General features: G+C 39.4%; 3 protein-coding genes across 4 annotated transcripts in view; 2 read left to right on the top strand and 1 right to left on the bottom strand.

Annotated features, from left to right (window-relative positions):
• zcchc2 (zinc finger, CCHC domain containing 2) overlaps positions 1-2,947 on the top strand; it is a 52,767-nt gene extending 49,820 nt beyond the window's left edge. For both annotated transcript variants that reach the window (XM_041065335.1, XM_041065336.1), the window contains exon 14: positions 335-2,947. In XM_041065335.1, the coding sequence (XP_040921269.1) occupies positions 335-396 (62 nt within the window). In that variant the 3' untranslated portion in view covers positions 397-2,947. The remainder of the gene's footprint in view (positions 1-334) is intronic.
• Positions 2,948-5,312: 2,365 nt separating this feature from the next.
• ift74 (intraflagellar transport 74) lies at positions 5,313-18,185 on the bottom strand. Its single transcript, XM_041065608.1, has 20 exons — positions 18,078-18,185; positions 17,422-17,555; positions 16,373-16,508; positions 16,143-16,191; positions 15,619-15,717; positions 15,434-15,494; positions 14,960-15,019; positions 14,745-14,806; positions 8,981-9,119; positions 8,647-8,709; positions 8,247-8,390; positions 7,948-7,988; positions 7,764-7,843; positions 7,346-7,399; positions 6,944-7,041; positions 6,597-6,723; positions 6,313-6,476; positions 5,943-6,068; positions 5,726-5,786; positions 5,313-5,582 (listed from the first exon to the last, which is right to left on the bottom strand). Exons 2-20 carry the CDS (start codon positions 17,548-17,550, stop codon positions 5,467-5,469), a joined length of 1,809 nt encoding a protein of 602 aa, XP_040921542.1. The 5' UTR covers positions 17,551-17,555; positions 18,078-18,185; the 3' UTR covers positions 5,313-5,466.
• On the top strand, positions 10,865-13,229 carry LOC121200357 (leucine-rich repeat-containing protein 19-like). Its single transcript, XM_041065609.1, has 6 exons — positions 10,865-10,969; positions 11,108-11,358; positions 11,623-11,734; positions 11,904-11,991; positions 12,525-12,734; positions 12,846-13,229. Exons 1-6 carry the CDS (start codon positions 10,865-10,867, stop codon positions 13,157-13,159), a joined length of 1,080 nt encoding a protein of 359 aa, XP_040921543.1. The 3' UTR covers positions 13,160-13,229.
• Positions 18,186-19,540: the final 1,355 nt, after the last annotated feature.

Below are 19,540 nucleotides of genomic sequence, written 5' to 3' on the forward strand. Positions count from 1 at the left end.
TAAAACCTCAAACGTGTTGTCTGTAGATGGCAGAATCAACAGGTTTAAACTGATTTTAAATAAATCGCTTTGCAGACTTTGTAGTATTTCAAAACATTGAACATTGTGACATGAAATAAAAAGCAACTCTGTCTAAAGTAAACAAGAACAAATACACATAAGGTTTAAGTTTTTCTAATCAAGATATCCTGACAGCATCACTGACCTTCATTTTTTTTTTTTTTAAAGATTATTATTTCCTCCACTGTCCACTGACGGTATATCCTATGTGTGTTTGGATACATCTGTGTGTGTCCATGTGGCTGCTTGTGTGTGTTTGGTGTTTTCATTACAGGTGGTTTCCGGTTAAAGTACGCAGCCTCCCACATTTCAGAAGCATTTGACAATGCGGACTGAAGAAGAGGGAGAAGACGGCAATGACGAAGAAGGAGAAAAGACTAAGAGTTCCTCTGGTCTCGTTTCTATAGTAACGGTCCTCTGTTCTTGCCCAGGCAATGTGTGTGAGCAGTGCACTAAAGCTTCTGTGTACTTCAGGAAAAAAAAAAAAAAAAAAAATCTCAAAAAGAAAGAGCGACCTGCCAAGGGCTCAGTGGACAAAGCCTAAGTACTTGTGCCTGAGAAAATCTCGTTCCCATGGAGATGATACACTGTCTCGCGCACACCAACAGTCCACGTGACTCCCGGTCCCTTCCCTTTCAGTTTGTTTTTGATATTTTTGCACTGAGGGTTGGAAACATTTAACTTATTACTTAATTATTAGGACGTTGACAGATTTGGGGGGAATTTTTTTTGTTTTGTTGTTACATTTAAAGCGGAGAATAGTCTCGACTCAAAAAAAAAAAAGGTTCTTCAACACTTATTTCTAAAATAGCATATTAATGCGTTTTCCGCATTATTACTGTTCACCTGGGATTTTACTGTCTGACAGAATTGTATAGCAGTTTTCAAAGATTTAAGACGAGAATCAAAACAGTAATGGATTTTATGTCTGTGTTAATTTTCAGTTTTGCTGTAAGTTTTGTGAATGTACACCTTCTCATTTAAGGAATCTGACTGTAACTAAATGTATGGAACTCATACATTTTTTGCCACTTGATATATATTTGGTTGGAAGTTAATTGCTGCTTTGTATTTTAATTTTAATTTTATTCTTTTACTTGGTGAAATGCACTATAGTGAACCAGGAACTGAAGTGCACTAAAACAGTCCTCACCACAACCACGTTGATGTAAAGATTCATTCATTTTCACTAGCAACAGGAAATAGCAGCGAATTAAACACTTTGACTGTTTTAGCATACTTTAGTACTACAGGTGTGAAATAGCTGTTTATGGCTAACGTTTTAGAGTGAGTGAGATCTAAACTAAAAACAACAGATACTTTAGAAATCCAACAAGAAGTCTAAAATCTTTCTACCCTCATCCCAGTTGAGTGAACTAACAAAAGTCTGCCCACTTCTCTATCAGTCGTCTACCTTAAACCTAAACCTTTAGTTTAAAGCCAATTCTAAATTCTCCTCTTAAACACAGAGAATACTAAAATCTAATGGCTAGATTCATACTCTCCTGAAGATGGCGCTATTGTACTTCTCTCTTACTCAAAACAGGACTAAAGGTTTTTAACCACTACTGGGAGAACTCTAAAAGGCCTCAGTTTGCTTCAAACAAACAATAATGTGTGGTCCAGCCACGTCTTTCAACAAAAAAATATGAAAAATGTTCTACCCATTCTGACTGACCTCGTTCTATATCACATCACATCACATATTTGAGTGTCATTTGTGTAAGTCGACTTACGATAGCTGCGCGGCTCCATCAGTCTCATCCACGCTTGACGCCATTTTTCTGTCACAACTTTGTATGGATGGTTGCAGGGCAGCTCGCTCTGTTGGAAGCTGACACCCCCCCGTTCATAAAGCAGGAACGATGATGTTTCCTAAACTGTGGCGAGAAGAGATTTTACAGGATGTTACACATTAGAGAAAAGTAAAGAGTCATAAAGTCAACAACTTCGTAATTATACAGCAACTTCTATCAAAAACACTAGCCACAAATATGCTGCTCGTACCAGACCAAGTCAGGCGGTATCAGCAGCAACGGCAGTCCCTGAACGTACTGCAAAATTTGCATGAGTGAATTTTTATTGCTCATGATTTTAGCATTTTAGCTTTGCTTTAATCCCACCCACTAAATGGAAACAGTCACGAATGAGGGCACAACATCAGGCCTGTCTGAATCAGAGTAAATCCCAGATGTGGGTGGTGAGTCACTGGTCAAACAAGGTTAGGTCTTGGTAGCCATAACAGTGCGCACTCTCAGACAGTCTCGTCTTAAAAGCATTCTCGCTGTTGTACTTGGTTGTAGCCATGAAAAATGGCAGAGGTCGGGGAAAAAAAAAAAAGATCTAGCCACTAACTCCACACACGGAACCCATTGCTGTGTGAAGCTGCTGTGAGAGTTTAGTAAAGTTAAAAACCAAAAAAAGTTCCCCATTTGAAGCATACTGATACTTTAACACAACAGTTTGGTATTGCTGGGCGCAGCTTCTTTGGGTCTCTAGAGAGGAATCAGACTGACAACCTTATATTTTTATACAAATTTTTGAATGTAGTACAAATATATCAGCTGTTGCCTTCGTGAGTGTACGAGATGGAGCAGTGGATCCAGCTTTAAATGACTTGGGTTGACATGTAAAGCCTGATCATTGAATTTTCATTCTGTTTCCACTTGACTTACAGATTTATAAACAACACACACACACATATTTCTTAAAGAGTTAACAGTTTAACAGCTGGTTCCATTTTAAGCCTAAAGAACACTGAACACTAAGGAAGGCAATATCTGACGTTTTCTGTACTTCTTAAATGAATGAAACAGTTTAGTTTTAATTGCTGAACCAATATTTGATTTGTAGGAATGAGCTCATTAACATTCTCTGAGTGTTTTTTTTTTTAAAAAAGCTATTTTGGGAAACGTTTGAAATAATGAATGGGACACTGTGTGTGAGAATATGGAGCCCCAAAGTGTTAAAGTAGTATAAAATACATGAAACAACAGAGAAACTGTTGAAACTTAACTGGTCCTGAAATGTTATTTCATTGTTCTTATTTTGAGATTTCAAAATGAGAGTTTTAATTTCATAACGAAATCTTTTGAGTCCCCCTTTTTAAGCCAAACACACCCGGCCCCTGTCCTTTAAGCAAGCTCAACACCTGCTGCCAGATTTAGCCTGTTAGCATGTGTTCGCTGGAGCAACAACAAAAATTACCAAGGTCATTTTAGAGTCAACTATCAATACACTGACACTAACACCTCCTTTTAATTATTAGCCGGCTGGTCAAGCAATGGCTTAAAAGCTAGAGAGGTTTAGTTAGTGTGTCTGTTTATTTACAGCAGCTTCATAGTTGATTCAGAACTTGACATTGTTGATGCTCTAGCTAACAGGTGCTAATTGGCAAAGTCTGGCAGCAGCTCTTGAGCCTTAGACTTTTGAATGAGGGGTATGTGTATTTATATACGATAACATAAAAATGATGTCCAATAAAACTAAGCTAATTCTAAAAGAAGATAATGATTCATGCTTCTTATTATTTATTTCATATTGGACACTTTGGGGCTCCATAAGGATTTAACAGTTCTCTTGACAAAATAAGTGAAAGACAACAAGATAACATTGAACATCTCATAGCCTGTTGGAAGCGAAGTGTGACCTGTATGAGCGTCTGTGGGTGTTTCCTGTCCTATCTGAAGACAACAAAATATGTTGACTTTTTTTTTTTTTTTTTTTTAATTGAACAATAACGTTTTTTCTAAGCAGCCATTTCTTCTCAGTGATGTTCTCAAGTGTTTAAAGTTACTATAGTTTCTCTTAATTGTGTGTTTGTGTCTGTGTGTGTGTGTGTGTGAGAGAGAGAGAGAGAGAGAGACTCTCAGGCTGCTCTTTTGTGGACACTCTGCTTGTTTTTGACGACCATTACTGCTCAAACTACTGTCAGTGCATGAGGTAAATATAAATCTATGCATACACAGTTGTTTTGTTTTTTTTCCCTGAATGCTTAAAGTGACTGCCAAGGAGATACCAGTGGTGGAGACTATGAGATATTTAATGTACATCTGTAAAGGATGAACTCCTGTTCAGTTCTGGATCCAGAGATCATAAGCAGTGACCACATGTGGACCAGTCACACCTTTGTGTGGATGAAAAGTGAAGTCCAGTGTATATATACTGAGGATGCACCAAACAACCCAAGTGTAGTTTCGTTGACCGTTTGATGGTTTAAAAAAAAAAAAAAACAATTTAAAAAAAAAATGCTGTACTGTACATTTGCAAGGGGGTCACTCTGCTGCCACCCTCAGTTGTAATGTTTACTCTACTCTTTGATATCTATGTACTGGAAAGGTCAAATATATTTCTAGAGCGGAATTTGGATTTTATGCAAATTGTTGATCTGTTTTTTTTTTTTTTCCTGTAATTAAAAGCAATAAATATAAAAATGGAAAGTGAATTTGTCCTGACTCCCTTTTTCGAATACGAGACGCGAATAATTTACTTTTGGTTTATGGTAAAAATTGAACTGCTTTTTTCATATAAATACATATTTGATTTTCATTTTTAAATTACAAAAATGAATACTGACCTACAAGCTGTGTTTCACGGTCAAAGAGAGATGAGCAAAATCCAACACCAGTGTTTGAAAGGAAAATCAGAAACCAAAAGAAACATGGACCGGTTACATACCTTAAGCTGTCGATTGTTCATTGTGCACTAAATGAATGTAAATTACCGGCAGCCTGAAAGGCACAAAAAGAAAAGAAATCCCAAACATTACAGTTTAAATTGTGAATATTGCCAATAAATTGGCTAAATTGATGGATGTGTAATTCATTACACCCGTGAATATGATCCACCACCAGTGACTGCACCACACAGCAGACATTCTTTCAGAACAACAGAGTGAACCTCATGGCTTTGTGACTGTAATTTGATCCTATAGGACTATTTGAGTTTTGCCTAAAAACGGCTGTAAATCGCCTTCAAGAATAGACCTTTGATGTTTCTTGCAGCTGGCACCACACTGGCGAACAGATGCAACTTACAACATTCAATTACAACTTTTTCAAAACCTCTTTATTCAAATTATCAGAGCACTTTGAAGCTACATTCGCAGGAGCAAGCAAGAATCTCCTGTATTTTTAAATAGAAAATATAGTAGATAAATACCTCCAAACTTTGACTAAACAGACATATGAAAATATTTTTCAGGATCGTCAAGCAGCTACACGTGACACATGAAAGCCACTTTCACATTTTTGTAAATAACCGGTGCCAAAATATCTCTGATAAATGTGTGAAACAAACTGATATATAGGCACATCAATGCTTTGATAAACCATAAATATTACACTTAGCTGAACAATCTCACTGAAATGGGTGGTGATAACTATAACAAAAGCTTTTCAAGTGTGTTCAACTCCTGTTGTTCTGTAGTGAGTCTATGAGACACTTGTTGTACTCAGCCACTTGATGAGAGACGTTCTCGGCAACTGAGGCGTAGTCGCTCTCCTGGGATTTCGAAGCGATGACTAATGCTGCAGTTAAGGAAAACGACCACAGTGAAACCGATGAACGGCTTTTAAAGAGACCACTCACACTGAGCTGTTGTTATCACTGGAGATGAGGAGCAGCATCACTCAGCTAACAAGCCGATAAAGACACGGAAGGATACACTCTTTCATCACAAAGTTGTTCTGCTCCAAGTGCTGCCACTTCCTCTCCAGGTTAACCAGCTGAAGGAGCACAAAAAAAACACAAGATTAGCATGTGCAGAAAATCACCAGTTTGTAACTACAGGACATGCTGAAGTGCCCTGCTCAAGAGCACTTCGACACCCCATGCATCCCATAATAAGCTCAAAGTAAATGTAAAGTGTGAAATGCTCTGACCTGAGTATGAGTCTCGTTCTCTTTCAGTTTGGTCTTCAGTGCTTCGCATTTCTGGTTCATCTCCTCCAACAGCTGCTTGAAAGAATCCCGACGCTGAGTCAGCGATACGCGGTCCTCCTGCAGTCTCTGCAACACAGGAAGGAACACATGGTTGGACTTTAGTTTAGTCGCCTTGGCAAAACAGAAAGGGATTGTTTATAGTGCTGTTTCTGATTAATCTGATGGGGGGGCTGATACCTCCAACTAAAAACAAATATACCTAGAAATATAAAATGCAGTCCATAGCTGCAGATGTATATAACACAACACATCTGTACTACTTTGTTTCTCAGTGTAGCATCATCCGTGTCTCCAGCATGGCCTGTGTTACCTTCTTCTTCTCCTCGGCCGTGTGTCTCAGGGTGTCCAGGTCTCGGTAGGTATGCAGCTCAGACTCCATGGTGCCGATGCGCTCCTTCAGGCTGCTCAGCTCTCCTGTGATCTTCCCCTCCAGCTGCTGCATCTTCTCCAGGTTCTGCTGCAGATGATGGGACTCTGGATGGTTAAAGGGAAATTTAATAAGTGTTTACTTGTTTGGCATGTTTTTCAAGGTAGGTTTACCTTTACTGAAGCTGTAGAAGTGTGTGTGTGTCTGTGTTTGTGTGTAGTACTGACCTGTCGTCAGTCCCTTGGCGGTGCTCTCTGATCGGACCACCGCAGTCTCTTTGCTGACCAGCACTTCCTGCATGTTCCTCAGTTCGCTGGCTGTCACTGTATCCACCTGATGTAGCCGCAACATGTTCTATACACACACACACATACACACACTTAGTCTTCTCTACCACCCGGGTATTTTTTTTGTCTGTCTCCACCTGCTCCATCTCTTTATCCTTCCTTCTCTCTATTTACTCCATCACTTCTTTCTGGCTTCCTTACTCTAATATTTACATTCCTTCCCTCTGTCTTACTTTCTGCTTTCCCGCTTTCCCACCTCTCCCCCTCCTCCTCCTCCTCCTCCTCACCCTGCTGCAGTGTTCCAGGAGGGAGACGATGTTCTCCTGGCTCTGTGTCATCTTCTCCTGCTCCTGAGCCCTGGACTCCTCAAATGACTCCAGGAACCCTGAAACAAAGGAAGGAAGTCGCTGCCACTTAGTACCAGCTGCATGTTATTACATCTACACCAACATCTGGTCACGCAGATACATTAAAGCTTTTCTGTGCAGGACTGAAAAATATTCGGACTCTGGTGACTCCTGGTGGCTGCAGCCAAAAAGGCACCGTGCAGTGAATGTTTCCATAACACAGTATCTGCATCAGCCTTCATGTTCCCATATTAGTTCAATCATTTTTTTAAAAACAAGTAATTTTAATAATGTTTATACTGATTATTGTCTTTGGAGACAAAACAGAAAAATTCAACTTACGGTCAATTTCCTCCTCTTTCCTCTTCAGCTCCCTGTATTTCTGTTGACACTCCCCTGATGGACAACAAAAAAAAAAAACGAATCTGAAGAAACTCACAGTCTTTGATTTGTTTATGAAAAAAAAAAAAAATCCTATTAGTGAAAAGTATGGAAAGTCGGAAAGTCTATGTACTGGGGAAAGAAAATCACATAATGAGAAACAAGGCCGACTCCTGTAACAGCCCTGTGAATGCAAAAGGTAATTTAACCTTAATGTACTTAAAACTGGATAAATGTCAAAGCAGCTGGGAACTACATCCAGGAAAAAAAGCTGCCCTGCATTGTATGAGATGCTAAAGTTAAAACATAAATTCAAAAAAAAAAAAAAAAAAAAAAAAAAAAAGAAATTTAGGCTGAGAGCCGTCCTGCAGTGTGTTACCCTGAGCTTCCTCTGAGTCCTGCTCCAGCTGCCGCATCTCCTCTGTGATTTGCCTGGTCCGGTCTCTGATCTCTGTCAGCCTGAACACACAGACACACACACACAATATACACACACATCATTACACAAAAGAAAAATACGTTTCAAATTTTCAAGCAACTAATTAGTTCGTCTGAATACGTACTGTCTCTCCATGCTGGCGATTTCCTGGTTGTCCTCCTTCACCTGGAAAGAAGGACATTTTGAGTTTATCTCCAATGTGTCTGGTTTCTGGAGCTTCAAACTACATCACATGGTCTTAACAGAGGACTGGGAGATGAAGTTGAAAGCTCTGGAATAAGCTAGTGAGTTAACCTTAAATTATTATTTTTTTTTTTTAATCAACAACAAAATATTGTACGTTTGTTGCTTTATATAAGATTGTCAACTTAAAGTCACGTGTTTGTGACGTCGTCCCTTCGCTGGCTGGTTTGTGAAGCTGACCTGTTTGAATAACTTCTCTCTCTCCTCCTGGGGTGATCCCAGGCTCTTGTGCTCGGCCTCCATGGCGTCACGCTTTGCCTCACGCGCTGACAGAGTCTCAAGAAGCCGCACCACTTCCTGTTTTATTTGAGAGTGGGCCAGCTCCTGCACAGAGCAAAATATCAGATAAAACACCTTATACTACTACTCCTATTGTTCCAGATCTCTGGGTTTATTGATATCTTTCATACTTTGGCTGGAATGACTGGGTAACAGGTATGAAATTACATGCTATGTGGTATTAAAAATGTTTACACTTTAACTTGGTGAACCCAGCAGAAACACTTCCTTTCCTCTACACATTAACCCTTCCTTTAACATCTCTTCTCCTCCCTTCCCGTCTCTTTTTAATTTAACTCACTGCATCACAATCCCGTTTCCTGGTTGTCAGAATGTCCAGCTCCTCCTGGAGGACAGTCAGCTCCTGCAAAACAAAAGAAAAAAAATAAATAAATAAATTTAAAAAAAGAGAGGAGAAAATGAAAAAAAGGACATAAAGGACATTTATTTTACATGGTGCTACAGTATTATCAATCACTGCAGTTCCATGAAAAAAAAAAGTTCCTAAAAGAGTAAAGCTAGAAGTAATAGTTCAAAATGTTGATTACTACAATAGCATCATGACAGTATTATCCATGTTATACCAATACAAATGAAAGAGCAGTATTAGAATTAGGATAAAACTACAGTTGTACCTGTTGTAGTTCCTCATTGGTTGTTGCCATGGTGAAATACTTCTCTTGCTTTCCGGTCGGCATTGATTGGACAACCTCGTCAGCAACCCGCCTTTCCCTCCTTATCTCCTCTTCGATTGCCCTGACAGCCTCCTCTCTTCTGCGGAGCAAACACACAACAGGGCGAAGATGTTTAAGTTTCCTTTTTTTTTTTTTTTTTTTTTTTTGCTTTGCCTTAATTACAAAATAACATGGGGAGAGAGAGAAGTGTGGAATAAATCACTCAGGTCAGATTCAAACCCAGAACATACATGTGATAAGATTAGATGGACTAGAGAAGACGCTAGAAAGATGAAGGAAGGATACAAGGATCAAAGGGTGGAGGGGATAAACTGAAGGAATGAAGGGAAAATGCTTACAGTATATCCTTGCTTTCTTTCTGCTGCTGTTGTCTGTCTCATTTCCTTTCCCACTATCTAAAACTCCCCTGCTTCTTTCCTTTTCCCTTCTTTCCAAATTCCTCTCCTACCTCCTTACTCATTGCGGTAAATTCTTCTCCCTTGCTTTCTTTACTCCCTCCCTTCAATCTTCAAACACAGAACAGGTTACTGTCATTAATCCTGTTCATTAATGTGCATTATTATTACATTTCAGATGAGAGGCATCTCCAGCGAAAAGCTTAAAGACACTTCTAACCAAAGTAAGAAAGAAAGGAAGAAGGGAGGACAGATTTCACCGGTCATAAATAGCTCACTCGCAGGAACAGTGTATGTCAGCCTTTGGGTTTTACAACACAGACCAAAGTTCATTTGCTGTGCTTTCTGTGCCAGGCTGACAGGTGATTTACAGTTCATCTTACTGCCAGCAGAAGTACAGGTAAGAGTCTTCAGTTACTTTTCATTAATATATCACAGCCACAAATACGACAAAACACATTAGTAGATTTGTTAATCCATGCTATGTATATACAATTATCAAATAATAATCAGGACATAAGGTTTTCATCACCATTGCCGTGCAACAGTTCGTCTTCATATCTCTCAGGGGAAACAAATACTTATCTTGACCATGATTAATCAGATTAAGGTTAACAGTTTGATCACAGTGTTGATTTGGTTCTGTGTAACGTCCATTCACAATTATACAAGTTTACATGAGGTTTAATACTCCGGTTAGTGCCCAGACAACGCGTGGCAGTCCACAGGATAACACACTGTACGTGCATGGAAATAAATTTGAAGGACTTCAAGGGTTTGTAATTTACAGAGCGCTTTAACTTTACGCCCTGCTGCTGACAGTGACAATGGTTCAGTGAAAACTGCCAAACATCACTTAGGTCCATCTTCTCAAACATGAGGATTTCTTGCTTTTCTCTAAATGACATCTTTGTCAGGGACAGATCTTCATGTGTTACTACAGACTGCTGTAAAACCAAAGTAAGCCATGTCAACAATTCACCTTGGGCTCAGGCATTTTTCACTGTATCCTGACATTTTACAGACTAAAGTATAAATAATCTGTGAAAACAACTGTTTGCCGCTGCCCTGAAAAAGAGAAGTATAAAAGATTAACAGTAGTTCTTTTATTAAATTATGAGAATTGTTAATTGATTGAACACAACTAAATAAATGGCGATAAACTGCAACCAACTTAGCAATAAATAAGCCAACTGGAATTAGAAAGAGAGAATCTGTGGTGTGTTTTACTCATAAAGCTCAACTCCCAGTGAAACTCAGTGTTGCTTTCAGTGGTAAAGCTGCAGAACAGTAGGTTTTAATGACTTACAGGCTAAGATATTTGATTGTTTTAGCAGGCAAACTTCTCAGCATCCCAGGGAAAACAGAGGAATCTGTAATAAGTATTGGTTACCCATCATGTTTTCTATTTGTGTCTTTTAAGGGTAGCATGATGCAAAGGTGGCAGCAACCTCTCCTACTGCTGTGTGCGACCGCAGTGGTAGCCATGAATGTCCTGGGATATATGGCTGAGGCAGCAAAAGAGGACACACTGGTATGAACATTTTTATTCTTTAACATTTCTGAAGATGTGGATCATACAATTACAATTTATGTTTCATGTGTTCTAATGGTGTCCATGTGTTTATTCACATTGTTTATCTGTAGTAATAACTGTCCATCCATCCATCAGGAGGTAAAGAACTTCACCAACAAGCTTCTGCAAGTCATTCCTCATAATGGCAACAGCTCCTCTGTTGTTAAGCTGATCATTGACGGGAACCTGATCACTCTGAATGAGGGGGATCAACATGCCCTGGCTAGTTATCCCACCCTGGTAGAACTCAACACGGATGCTAACCGGGTGAATGAAGTACCAGCCAAGTTCTTCTCTGTGGTACCACACCTCAAAGTGCTAACTCTGTCCAGGAACAACATCAGCCGGTGAATAAGACAGCAAATAAAACCATTAGCCTTGTCCAGTCCCACACAGTATTAGATACTAATGTCATGTCCTACATGTGTCAGGTTCAAGTTAGCTAGATCTAGTTAGCTAAATCTCTGACTGTGAGATGAGGGAATAATATTGTTCCACTTGATAAAACCTGAGAGAGTGATCCGCCTCAGTACTATTCCAGACTTATACAACTAAGTAAGGCAACATACTTCCAGTAATTACTTCAACTGATCTTAGAACTGTTGTTACAGCCTGGATCCCGAGGCTTTCTTTGGCCTAGATGTCCTGACAGAGCTGGACCTGTCCCACAACCTGCTGACAAGTCTTCCTGCACAGCTTCTCAGAGGGCTAAACAATCTACAGGTAAAAACCACTTTGGGCCAGGTTCTTTTCAATTCAAAAGAAAAGACACACAACACACCTGTAAACCTGGCCAGGTAATGAGGTTTTCCATCAGAAATGTCATTGTGAGAAAAAGGTAATTATTAATCTTTTAACCTGATCCTGATACCTGTCCATCTGGTCCCATCAGGTGCTGAAGCTACAAGAAAACCCCTGGAATTGTTCCTGCCCACTGCTGATCGGCATTGGAGAGGTCATAGCAGCAAATGTTAGCATTGGTAATAATTTCAATTACAAAGCTTTAAGGTTTAGCAATATATTGACTTGTGACTGACTTATCCAGCCTGGTTTAGCATTCTCAGACTACCTGCTTAGCTTTAGGGCTCAGTATTTATCTATGGGAGGGTAAAAATTGGATAAAACCCTTTTCAGTTAAAACTGATGAGTGAGCCTTATGATATAAGATATACACAGCTGGTCTGGTGGTCTCAAGTTGACCTCCAATGGTATCCATCATTTGCAGTAATCTTATGTGTGACCTACAGGTGAAGAACTAAAAGCGTACTCTGCTGACTAAGGTCACACTACATGTCTCTGTCTGGATCAGTTCCTCCAAAAAAACACTGTGACCACACCAAGACCCAAACACAGCTAAGACCAGTATTTAAAAATCATGGGTTTTCTCTATACTGAAGCAAATGCCTCCAATGTTTGCCTCTGACAAAATTTAAGAACAGGACATTAAACCTCCTCATCTAAGTGAATGTTCATTAATTAAATTACTTCTTTATATGATTGTCTGTCTCTACAGGGGGACCGCGAGTCACCTGTGCTTCTCCAGAGAATCAGGCTGGAAATGATGTTTTAGAGGCAACAGCTGGGTGTTACCCAACACAATCACCCACCTCCTCTACAGACCCACAAAAACCACCAACACGTGTCAACTCCCAACAGCCTTGGGGTTCGTCCACTATGCTGAAGACCACACTGTCGTCAAGCAAGAACCACAGCATAAGCAAAGGTAGTTTTCTTATTCTTGATCTGTTCTTTTATAGGTCCATGAGCAAATAGAACATAACAAGCTTAACAGAATGGCCTCTCCTCCCTATCTCCCCCTTCCAACCCCAAACAGACCAGACCCCTGTGCTTGGCAACACATGGAAGTTCACAGCATGTGTTGCAGCCTTGGGCCTAACTACATGCATGCTCATCGTATGCGCCATCAAGGGACCTTCCTGGTACAAGCTTTTCCACAACTACCGTCATCGGCGGCTAGACCAGGAGGAGGATGAGGGGGAGGACACTGTGTCAACGGTCTTCTCAGAGAACGGGAGATACCTCAACCATCAGACATTCACTTTCCAGCAAGAGAACTGGCAAACAGAGGAAGAGGAGGAGGAGGAAGATGGGTATTTTGAGGATCCATACATTAAGAGGGAAGAGTGACATGCAGGAGCGGGGAATTTAGCTGAGCCATGACGAAACACACTGCAGCTTCAAACACAAGAAGAGGAGGCAACTTCTTCTCGCAAAGATGAAATCTGTTTCTTGTGTCACACCTAAAATCTAGGTGTATAATATGGGCTGTTAATAAGCACAAACCAGATTGTAATATTTTTTTCGAGCTTGTATTTCTTACAGCTTAAGGAGAATTGGGGGGGGGGGCAATCCTAGGCGACTCTGGGCAAGAAGTGGGGGATACACCCTGAACAGTCTATTACAGAGCTGATATATAGAGACAACCATTCACGCTCACATTCACACCTATAGACAATTTAGATTCGCATATTAACCTAATCTGCATGTCTCTGGACTGTGGGAGGAAGCCAGACTACCTACAGGGAACCTACGCTAGCTCAGGAAAAAGATGCAAACTCCACACAGCTGGCGGATTCCAACCGACAACCTTCTTAGCGACAGTGATAACCACTGCACCACCGTGCCACCCGACATTTACAATATTATTTAGCCTATTTATGTTTTTTAGCACTGCTAAATGCTATCAGCCTAAGAGGAAAAGGGCTGTCTTGGCTCTATGGCTACTACTCTCAGTGTTGTGGCGTTGGCGATTAAAGCTATTTCTACTTTTGTACTTCATGTTACTCTGCAGCATTACATCAATGCAACAACAATGCCACAAATATGAATTAAAAACTTGCATAACATTTAAGCCCTTGGTCACCGTAGAATTCCCTGTTCCTGGCAAACAAATCAAACCTAATACTGTGACATAAACCACACGCAGGCACGTGGCCTTCTGCAAGATGTGCACATGAGATGTTATGCTGAAAACAAACAAGGCCTTAGCACACATGAATGTATTTTTCATATATGTAAATGTTTGGAATAAAACACAGCTACAGACAGACGGAAGTAGATATAGAATAAAATTTTCAAAACTTATTTCTGAAACATGAGAGGAAATATTTAGAGCCGCTCATGAGGATCAAAATGATCTCTGTGATCAAAGATAGGTTATTAAATCACAGTGGGTTAGTAGCTGCACTCTGCTCGCACGAGGATACTGAAATTCAGTTTGAACAAATCAAGCAAACCAAAGATTTACAGGAGAGAAGGTGCAAGGCAGCTTACTCCACCCAAGTGACAACTTACTAAAGGTGACGTGTTAGTTCAGTAAAGACAGACAGCTAAGCACCATTTTGAAAAAGCTCATATCAAAATTCTCATCAAAATTCATATTATATTAACGGATCCAAAATAGTGTACATCCAATTGTTTACTTTAAATGGAACTGCAACTTAAAATGGAAAATAAAGCAGGAGACGTGACCATATCAAAGAAGAAATTTCATTAGTTGAGCACTGCCCAGAATAAGTGATTAATCATTAAAATTAGGACTGACTATTTTTTTGGCAAAACCATTATTTTTAGAAAAGCCAACACTAAATACACATTTAGGGAGCATGATTTCCCAACATAATCCTCTGTACAAATGCTCTCACGCAATTTGATTGTGTTTAAGAGAATGCAACAACAACAGACACAATTAAAACTTCCACCAAATACTTACTCCCTCCTCTCAGTGAAGATGCTGTAGATGCTTTCAGCCTCACTGTCATTCTGGGCTTTCAGCTGGGACCGAGGAGAGGAAGGAACACAGGAGCAATGAGAGGGTGTTCTCATTATATTTTCACCAAGGAACAGGTCGGTTCATTTCTTTTCTTTTTTTTTTTCTCAAAATCAGCCTGAATCACTTCTTTGATTTACATTACATTGTATACTTACAAAGTTGTAGTCATTTATCATTTCCTCCATCTCTGTGTTGGTGTTGAGCTTGTCCACCAGCTGGAAATACAAATAAAAGAAATTTACACTAAATTCATGGTAGCTATCAGCAGGACTCATTAAGTGACTTTTTTGAACACCCTGTAATATATCAGACACACAGTGTTCCAGAATATACTTAGCAACCTTTCAAGTATACAGACTTAAATAGTCAAACATTTACCATTATATAGCCAATGAGCTGGAAGATTTCCTTCTCGGTCTGTAATCTGTTTCAGTTTGTCCACTGGTGTTTGCATACTTGATTTTTACAGTCACTGTGAGTCATTATGGACTTCTGATTCAGCTAAATAGCTAAAGTGTAAAAGAGTAGTTCTTACAATTGCTTGTTTGTAAAGTCCAGGATGTAGGAGCTAAGGATATTTTCCAGCAGTGACTCACTGAAAGCAATTATAGACAATTACAGCCGTTTACCATGTTGTAGTCAGCGAGCTGGCCTTGTAAATCCTTAATCTCTGCAGCCAGACCTTCAGCTCTGAGGGGGGAAAAGAAAAATAAAAAAAACAAAGGGCTGGTCATTTGGGGATTTTTTTTCCATGCTGTTATCAAAATAAAAAAAATGTGCAGTGTCAACACAAACTAGTAAATGTACCACTCACCTCTTCTCATAGGACAGGTAGACAGAGTTCTCCTGGTTGTAGTTGTCAATCTCTTTGTGCAGTTTGCTGGTCTCTGTGGTCAATTCGTTGATCTTACTCCTGCAGGAAAACATTATTCACTTTTAAATGGACCAATATGTACCGATAGGGAGTTTAAGAAATGGTTCCTGCGTAGGGTAAAGTAATACTAATAAGAGCTTAACACGTTTTACATCCAAATTTTAATTTGATTTTCTCTCTTTGTGGGACCCATCAACAACATAGCCTTTAAGACAAGGAAAGTTAACTGCTACTATATTCTGATATCACAGTTTTATAACCCACTACTCAGCTCAACTCATTGTCCTTAATACTGTAATGTTACGATTCTTATTTCAGTCTGTTCTGTAACAGTTTTTCCAAAGTCTTCATTTCCACAAGACAGTGTGTGCATTGTCTGCTGCCACCGCTTTATCACTGAGTAAAAATATATTTGGTGGAAGGTGTATATAGATGTGTAGGATGTATATGTGTATAGATGTTACCTGAGAAGTCCCAAGTAGTAGGACTTATCCAGAATTTGTCTCTGAGGTCCTTTTGGGGACAGAAGAAGGAACAAGTTTGTGGAGAGAAAGAGGGAGAGAGAGGTGAGACTTGTATTGATGTAATGCTTCTTTTGACATGCCTCACAGTAGCCAGCACAGTCCAGCACTGATCCATGAAAACACAAATCCTCCATGTTCAAAGAACACATTGATGTCACTTAAAAACCTGCCTTTCATGCCGGTCTTCATCCCACTGAGCCCCTGCTGGGTGACAGGTCTGTCGGTCACTTTGATTGGGGCTGACAGGACTCCAGGGGCGGCGATCCCACCCCTCATACCAGGATGACCACTTGTACCTGGAATCATCTGTATTGAAAATGAAAGAATAAAACTCCATAACACCTAGGGACAGGTGCTGCAGGGTAACAGCTAAACAAAAGTGACATGACTTTGAAAAACTGAAAATGCTTTTTTCTCACAGCAATGTCTTTCCAAAAAAAACAAAAAAAAAACTGTAAGCACTTTGCCCTCAGATTATCCAGTTTTAAAGTTAAACTAACTTATTATTATGAATTTGGAATTTAAAGGTTAAATAAGTTCAACCAAAGCACAGATTCCACTGTAACTGGTCCCACATCAGTTTTCATGTCAATGTTAGATTAAAAACAAAAGAAAAGAAAAAGATAATCAAAGGCCACGGCACTCAGAGTTACTTTAACTTAATGAACTGCTCTGAGATGCTGCTCTGACTTTAGCAGAACACAATCTAAAGTTTAGAGAATGACATTTTGAGTATTGGTTTTCACAAAGTTTGCTGCTTCAGTGTTAGATCTTTATGTCAGATGTTACTATAGTATAGTGAAATATAATCACAAGCATTTCACAAGTGTTAAAGGCTTTTATTGACAATTCCATGAAGTTTATAAGAGTCAATATTTGCAGTATTAACCCTTCTTCTTCAAGACCTCTGAAATTCACCCTGGCATGCTGTCAATCAACTTATGGGCCACATCCTGATTGATGGCAGCACATTCTTGCATAATCAACGCTTGGAGTTTGTCAGAATTTGTGTTCATTTTCAAAGAGGGACTTTGCAATTAATTGCAATTCATTTTATCACTCTTCATCACATTCTGGAGTATATCAATAAAAATTGAGGCAATACAGTTTGTGGAAATTTATATTTGTGTCATTCTCAAAACTTTTGCCCACGGCTGTACTCACAGGATGAGTTCTTGCATCTAAAAGCAAAACTTCACCCACACTGTGGTTTATTTACCCCAGTTGCGACACGTATAGCTGTGGGAGGAGGTCGGACCGCTGTTGGGGGTCTTCCAGCCCCAGGGATCACAGATCCACTGCGGCTCATTGGGCGGCCCATGCTTGAGGGAGGCCTCTGGCTCGCCATGATGCCTAAAATATAACGACAATATGGACATATTAACTAATATTAGCTTGTGAGGCACAACCAGTCACACAACAATTACACTTGCAGAACTGATGCCAAGATATTATCTGTATTTGGGTAACCGTGGTTTTCTTGTTAAGCTCGGCATACCGAAGATGTGCGATGCTACTCATTAGCTTAAATCACCGGCGTTAGCTTCCGAAATGTTTGCACGTCAATTGTATGTTAACCTTGTTAGCCACGGCGTAAGCGTTGGCAATGTAGGGTTAAATTACAGCAAAGCTATCTGTAACAAACATTCTAACGTGAACTATCGCTAAACTCGGTTGTTTTGAATCTGTACTGTTGGGACTTGTTAGCTATCTAGCTTATGTTACCAAATGTTATCACCATTAGCAAACATTAGCATTAACGTTAGCTGGTTGCCGGGGAATAACGTACATAAGCTAACTTCGTATCTGAAACAAAACTCCTTTGCGGTCGTTTTCGTCAAGAGTATAAACAGAAGAGGCTGTTTATTTGTTTACCTTATTTGAGAAAAATATCAACGAACGGTAAAAGAAAGCTAAAAGAAAGAAAGCCAGCAACTTCGAATGATGTTGACAGTAACCCAGTAACCGTCTTCTTCTTCGAACATTAGAGGGAGAACAGAGGTTAAAACGCGCACTTCTGCCCCCCACCGTCCAAAAGAGGATATTACATGCGAGTCAGTAGGTGAGTTAAATATTCTGTAAATTCTCCTTCATGGCTGTAATGAGGCTTTTGATAGGGTTGGTTTGTTATTAAGCATTTGATTGGTTCATGATAAATATCAGGTCCTGTAATGTAATGAGGATGTAAGAGTGGCGCTTAGTAGCTGTTAATCATAATTAACAGTATGTTGAGATATTAGGGCTGAGATTTCAGATTGAGCAGACTTTCTGAAATGTGTGATAAACCCTTGATAACTGATCTCTCCAATAACAACTACAGATGAACGGATTTACTTGTCGATTCAGTTGGTGATAGAGAAGGGCCACAGTGCATATGCATGGGGCCCACATTTATGTGCTATACCCTTGAAGATTTGCCCCTTTTTACCTAAAACCTATAAAAAAGGACTGGTTTCCTAAGTTAAAAACAAACAAACAAAAAAAGAATCATATAGATGGCAAAAGCATGACACACAGTTTGGCCTATACTATATTTATACCAAAATGGTTGGTATATTGTTAAAAAAAAACAAAAAACATGTAGACTATCAAAAAAAGTGTAGTAGCTTTTTTTTCAGGCTCCACTAGAGGTCAGTGCCTGTCTTTGTTTCTACATATAACACATAACTTCCACTGAATTCAGACTTTATAGCATCTGGATTTATTTTTAGGTTATTTAGGTTTTCATAAAACGCATATATAACAAAAGCTAACATCTGTGACAGTACAGTGGAATATTACATAATGTAACCTGATGAGGAAGTCGAATAGATGTTTTTTCACTGCAGACATTTTGACAAATAATTGCTGATAACATTAACAAAGGTGTCTCAGCTCCAGGTGTTTGTGGCTCACTGGGAGCCCTATCCTATCTACCGTTAGCAGCTAATTAGGACGGATCAATGTACATCATTCTTTTAGAATATAGAATATGGAGCCCACTGAATACACCACTGTGGTCCACTTCTGGAACAGAAGAAAGTTAAACATAAATGAGAGTTTTAGTCTGTTTTATTTCATGTTTAATAATCACATCACTAATTAACAAGTAATCACAATAAACACTTTTCTTTTCCAAACCAAAAAATAAAATTCAAATTAATGAAAAAAAAAACAAAAAAACACAAAAAACAATGAGGAGGTTCTGCAAATGACATAGTAAGTCAACCTAACACATCCCATTGTTGTTTTTCAGCATGCTCTGCAGGTATAGTAGGTGTGTGTTAGCTAGTGTTACACTTGCATGTCTGGTATGAGTACAGTAGCAGTACATGAAGCTCTACAACGCTCCTTGGATA

Source organism: Toxotes jaculatrix, chromosome 20, assembly GCF_017976425.1.
Source record: "Toxotes jaculatrix isolate fToxJac2 chromosome 20, fToxJac2.pri, whole genome shotgun sequence".
Lineage (NCBI taxonomy): Eukaryota > Metazoa > Chordata > Actinopteri > Toxotidae > Toxotes > Toxotes jaculatrix.

What these genes read in the sequence shown, in the direction of transcription:
- LOC121200357 (XM_041065609.1), top strand. Translation starts at nt 10,865, where the DNA reads ATGATGCAAAGGTGGCAGCAACCTCTCCTACTGCTGTGTGCGACCGCA. An exon ending in TCCAGGAACAACATCAGCCG is followed by an intron (nt 11,359 to 11,622) that starts GTGAATAAGACA and finishes CTGTTGTTACAG; the next exon opens with CCTGGATCCCGAGGCTTTCT. An exon ending in GAACCACAGCATAAGCAAAG is followed by an intron (nt 12,735 to 12,845) that starts GTAGTTTTCTTA and finishes AACCCCAAACAG; the next exon opens with ACCAGACCCCTGTGCTTGGC.
- ift74 (XM_041065608.1), bottom strand. Translation starts at nt 17,550, where the DNA reads ATGGCGAGCCAGAGGCCTCCCTCAAGCATGGGCCGCCCAATGAGCCGC. An exon ending in GGACTCAGAGGAAGCTCAGG is followed by an intron (nt 7,400 to 7,763) that starts GTAACACACTGC and finishes GTTGTCCATCAG; the next exon opens with GGGAGTGTCAACAGAAATAC. An exon ending in CGCCAAGGGACTGACGACAG is followed by an intron (nt 6,477 to 6,596) that starts GTCAGTACTACA and finishes TTAACCATCCAG; the next exon opens with AGTCCCATCATCTGCAGCAG.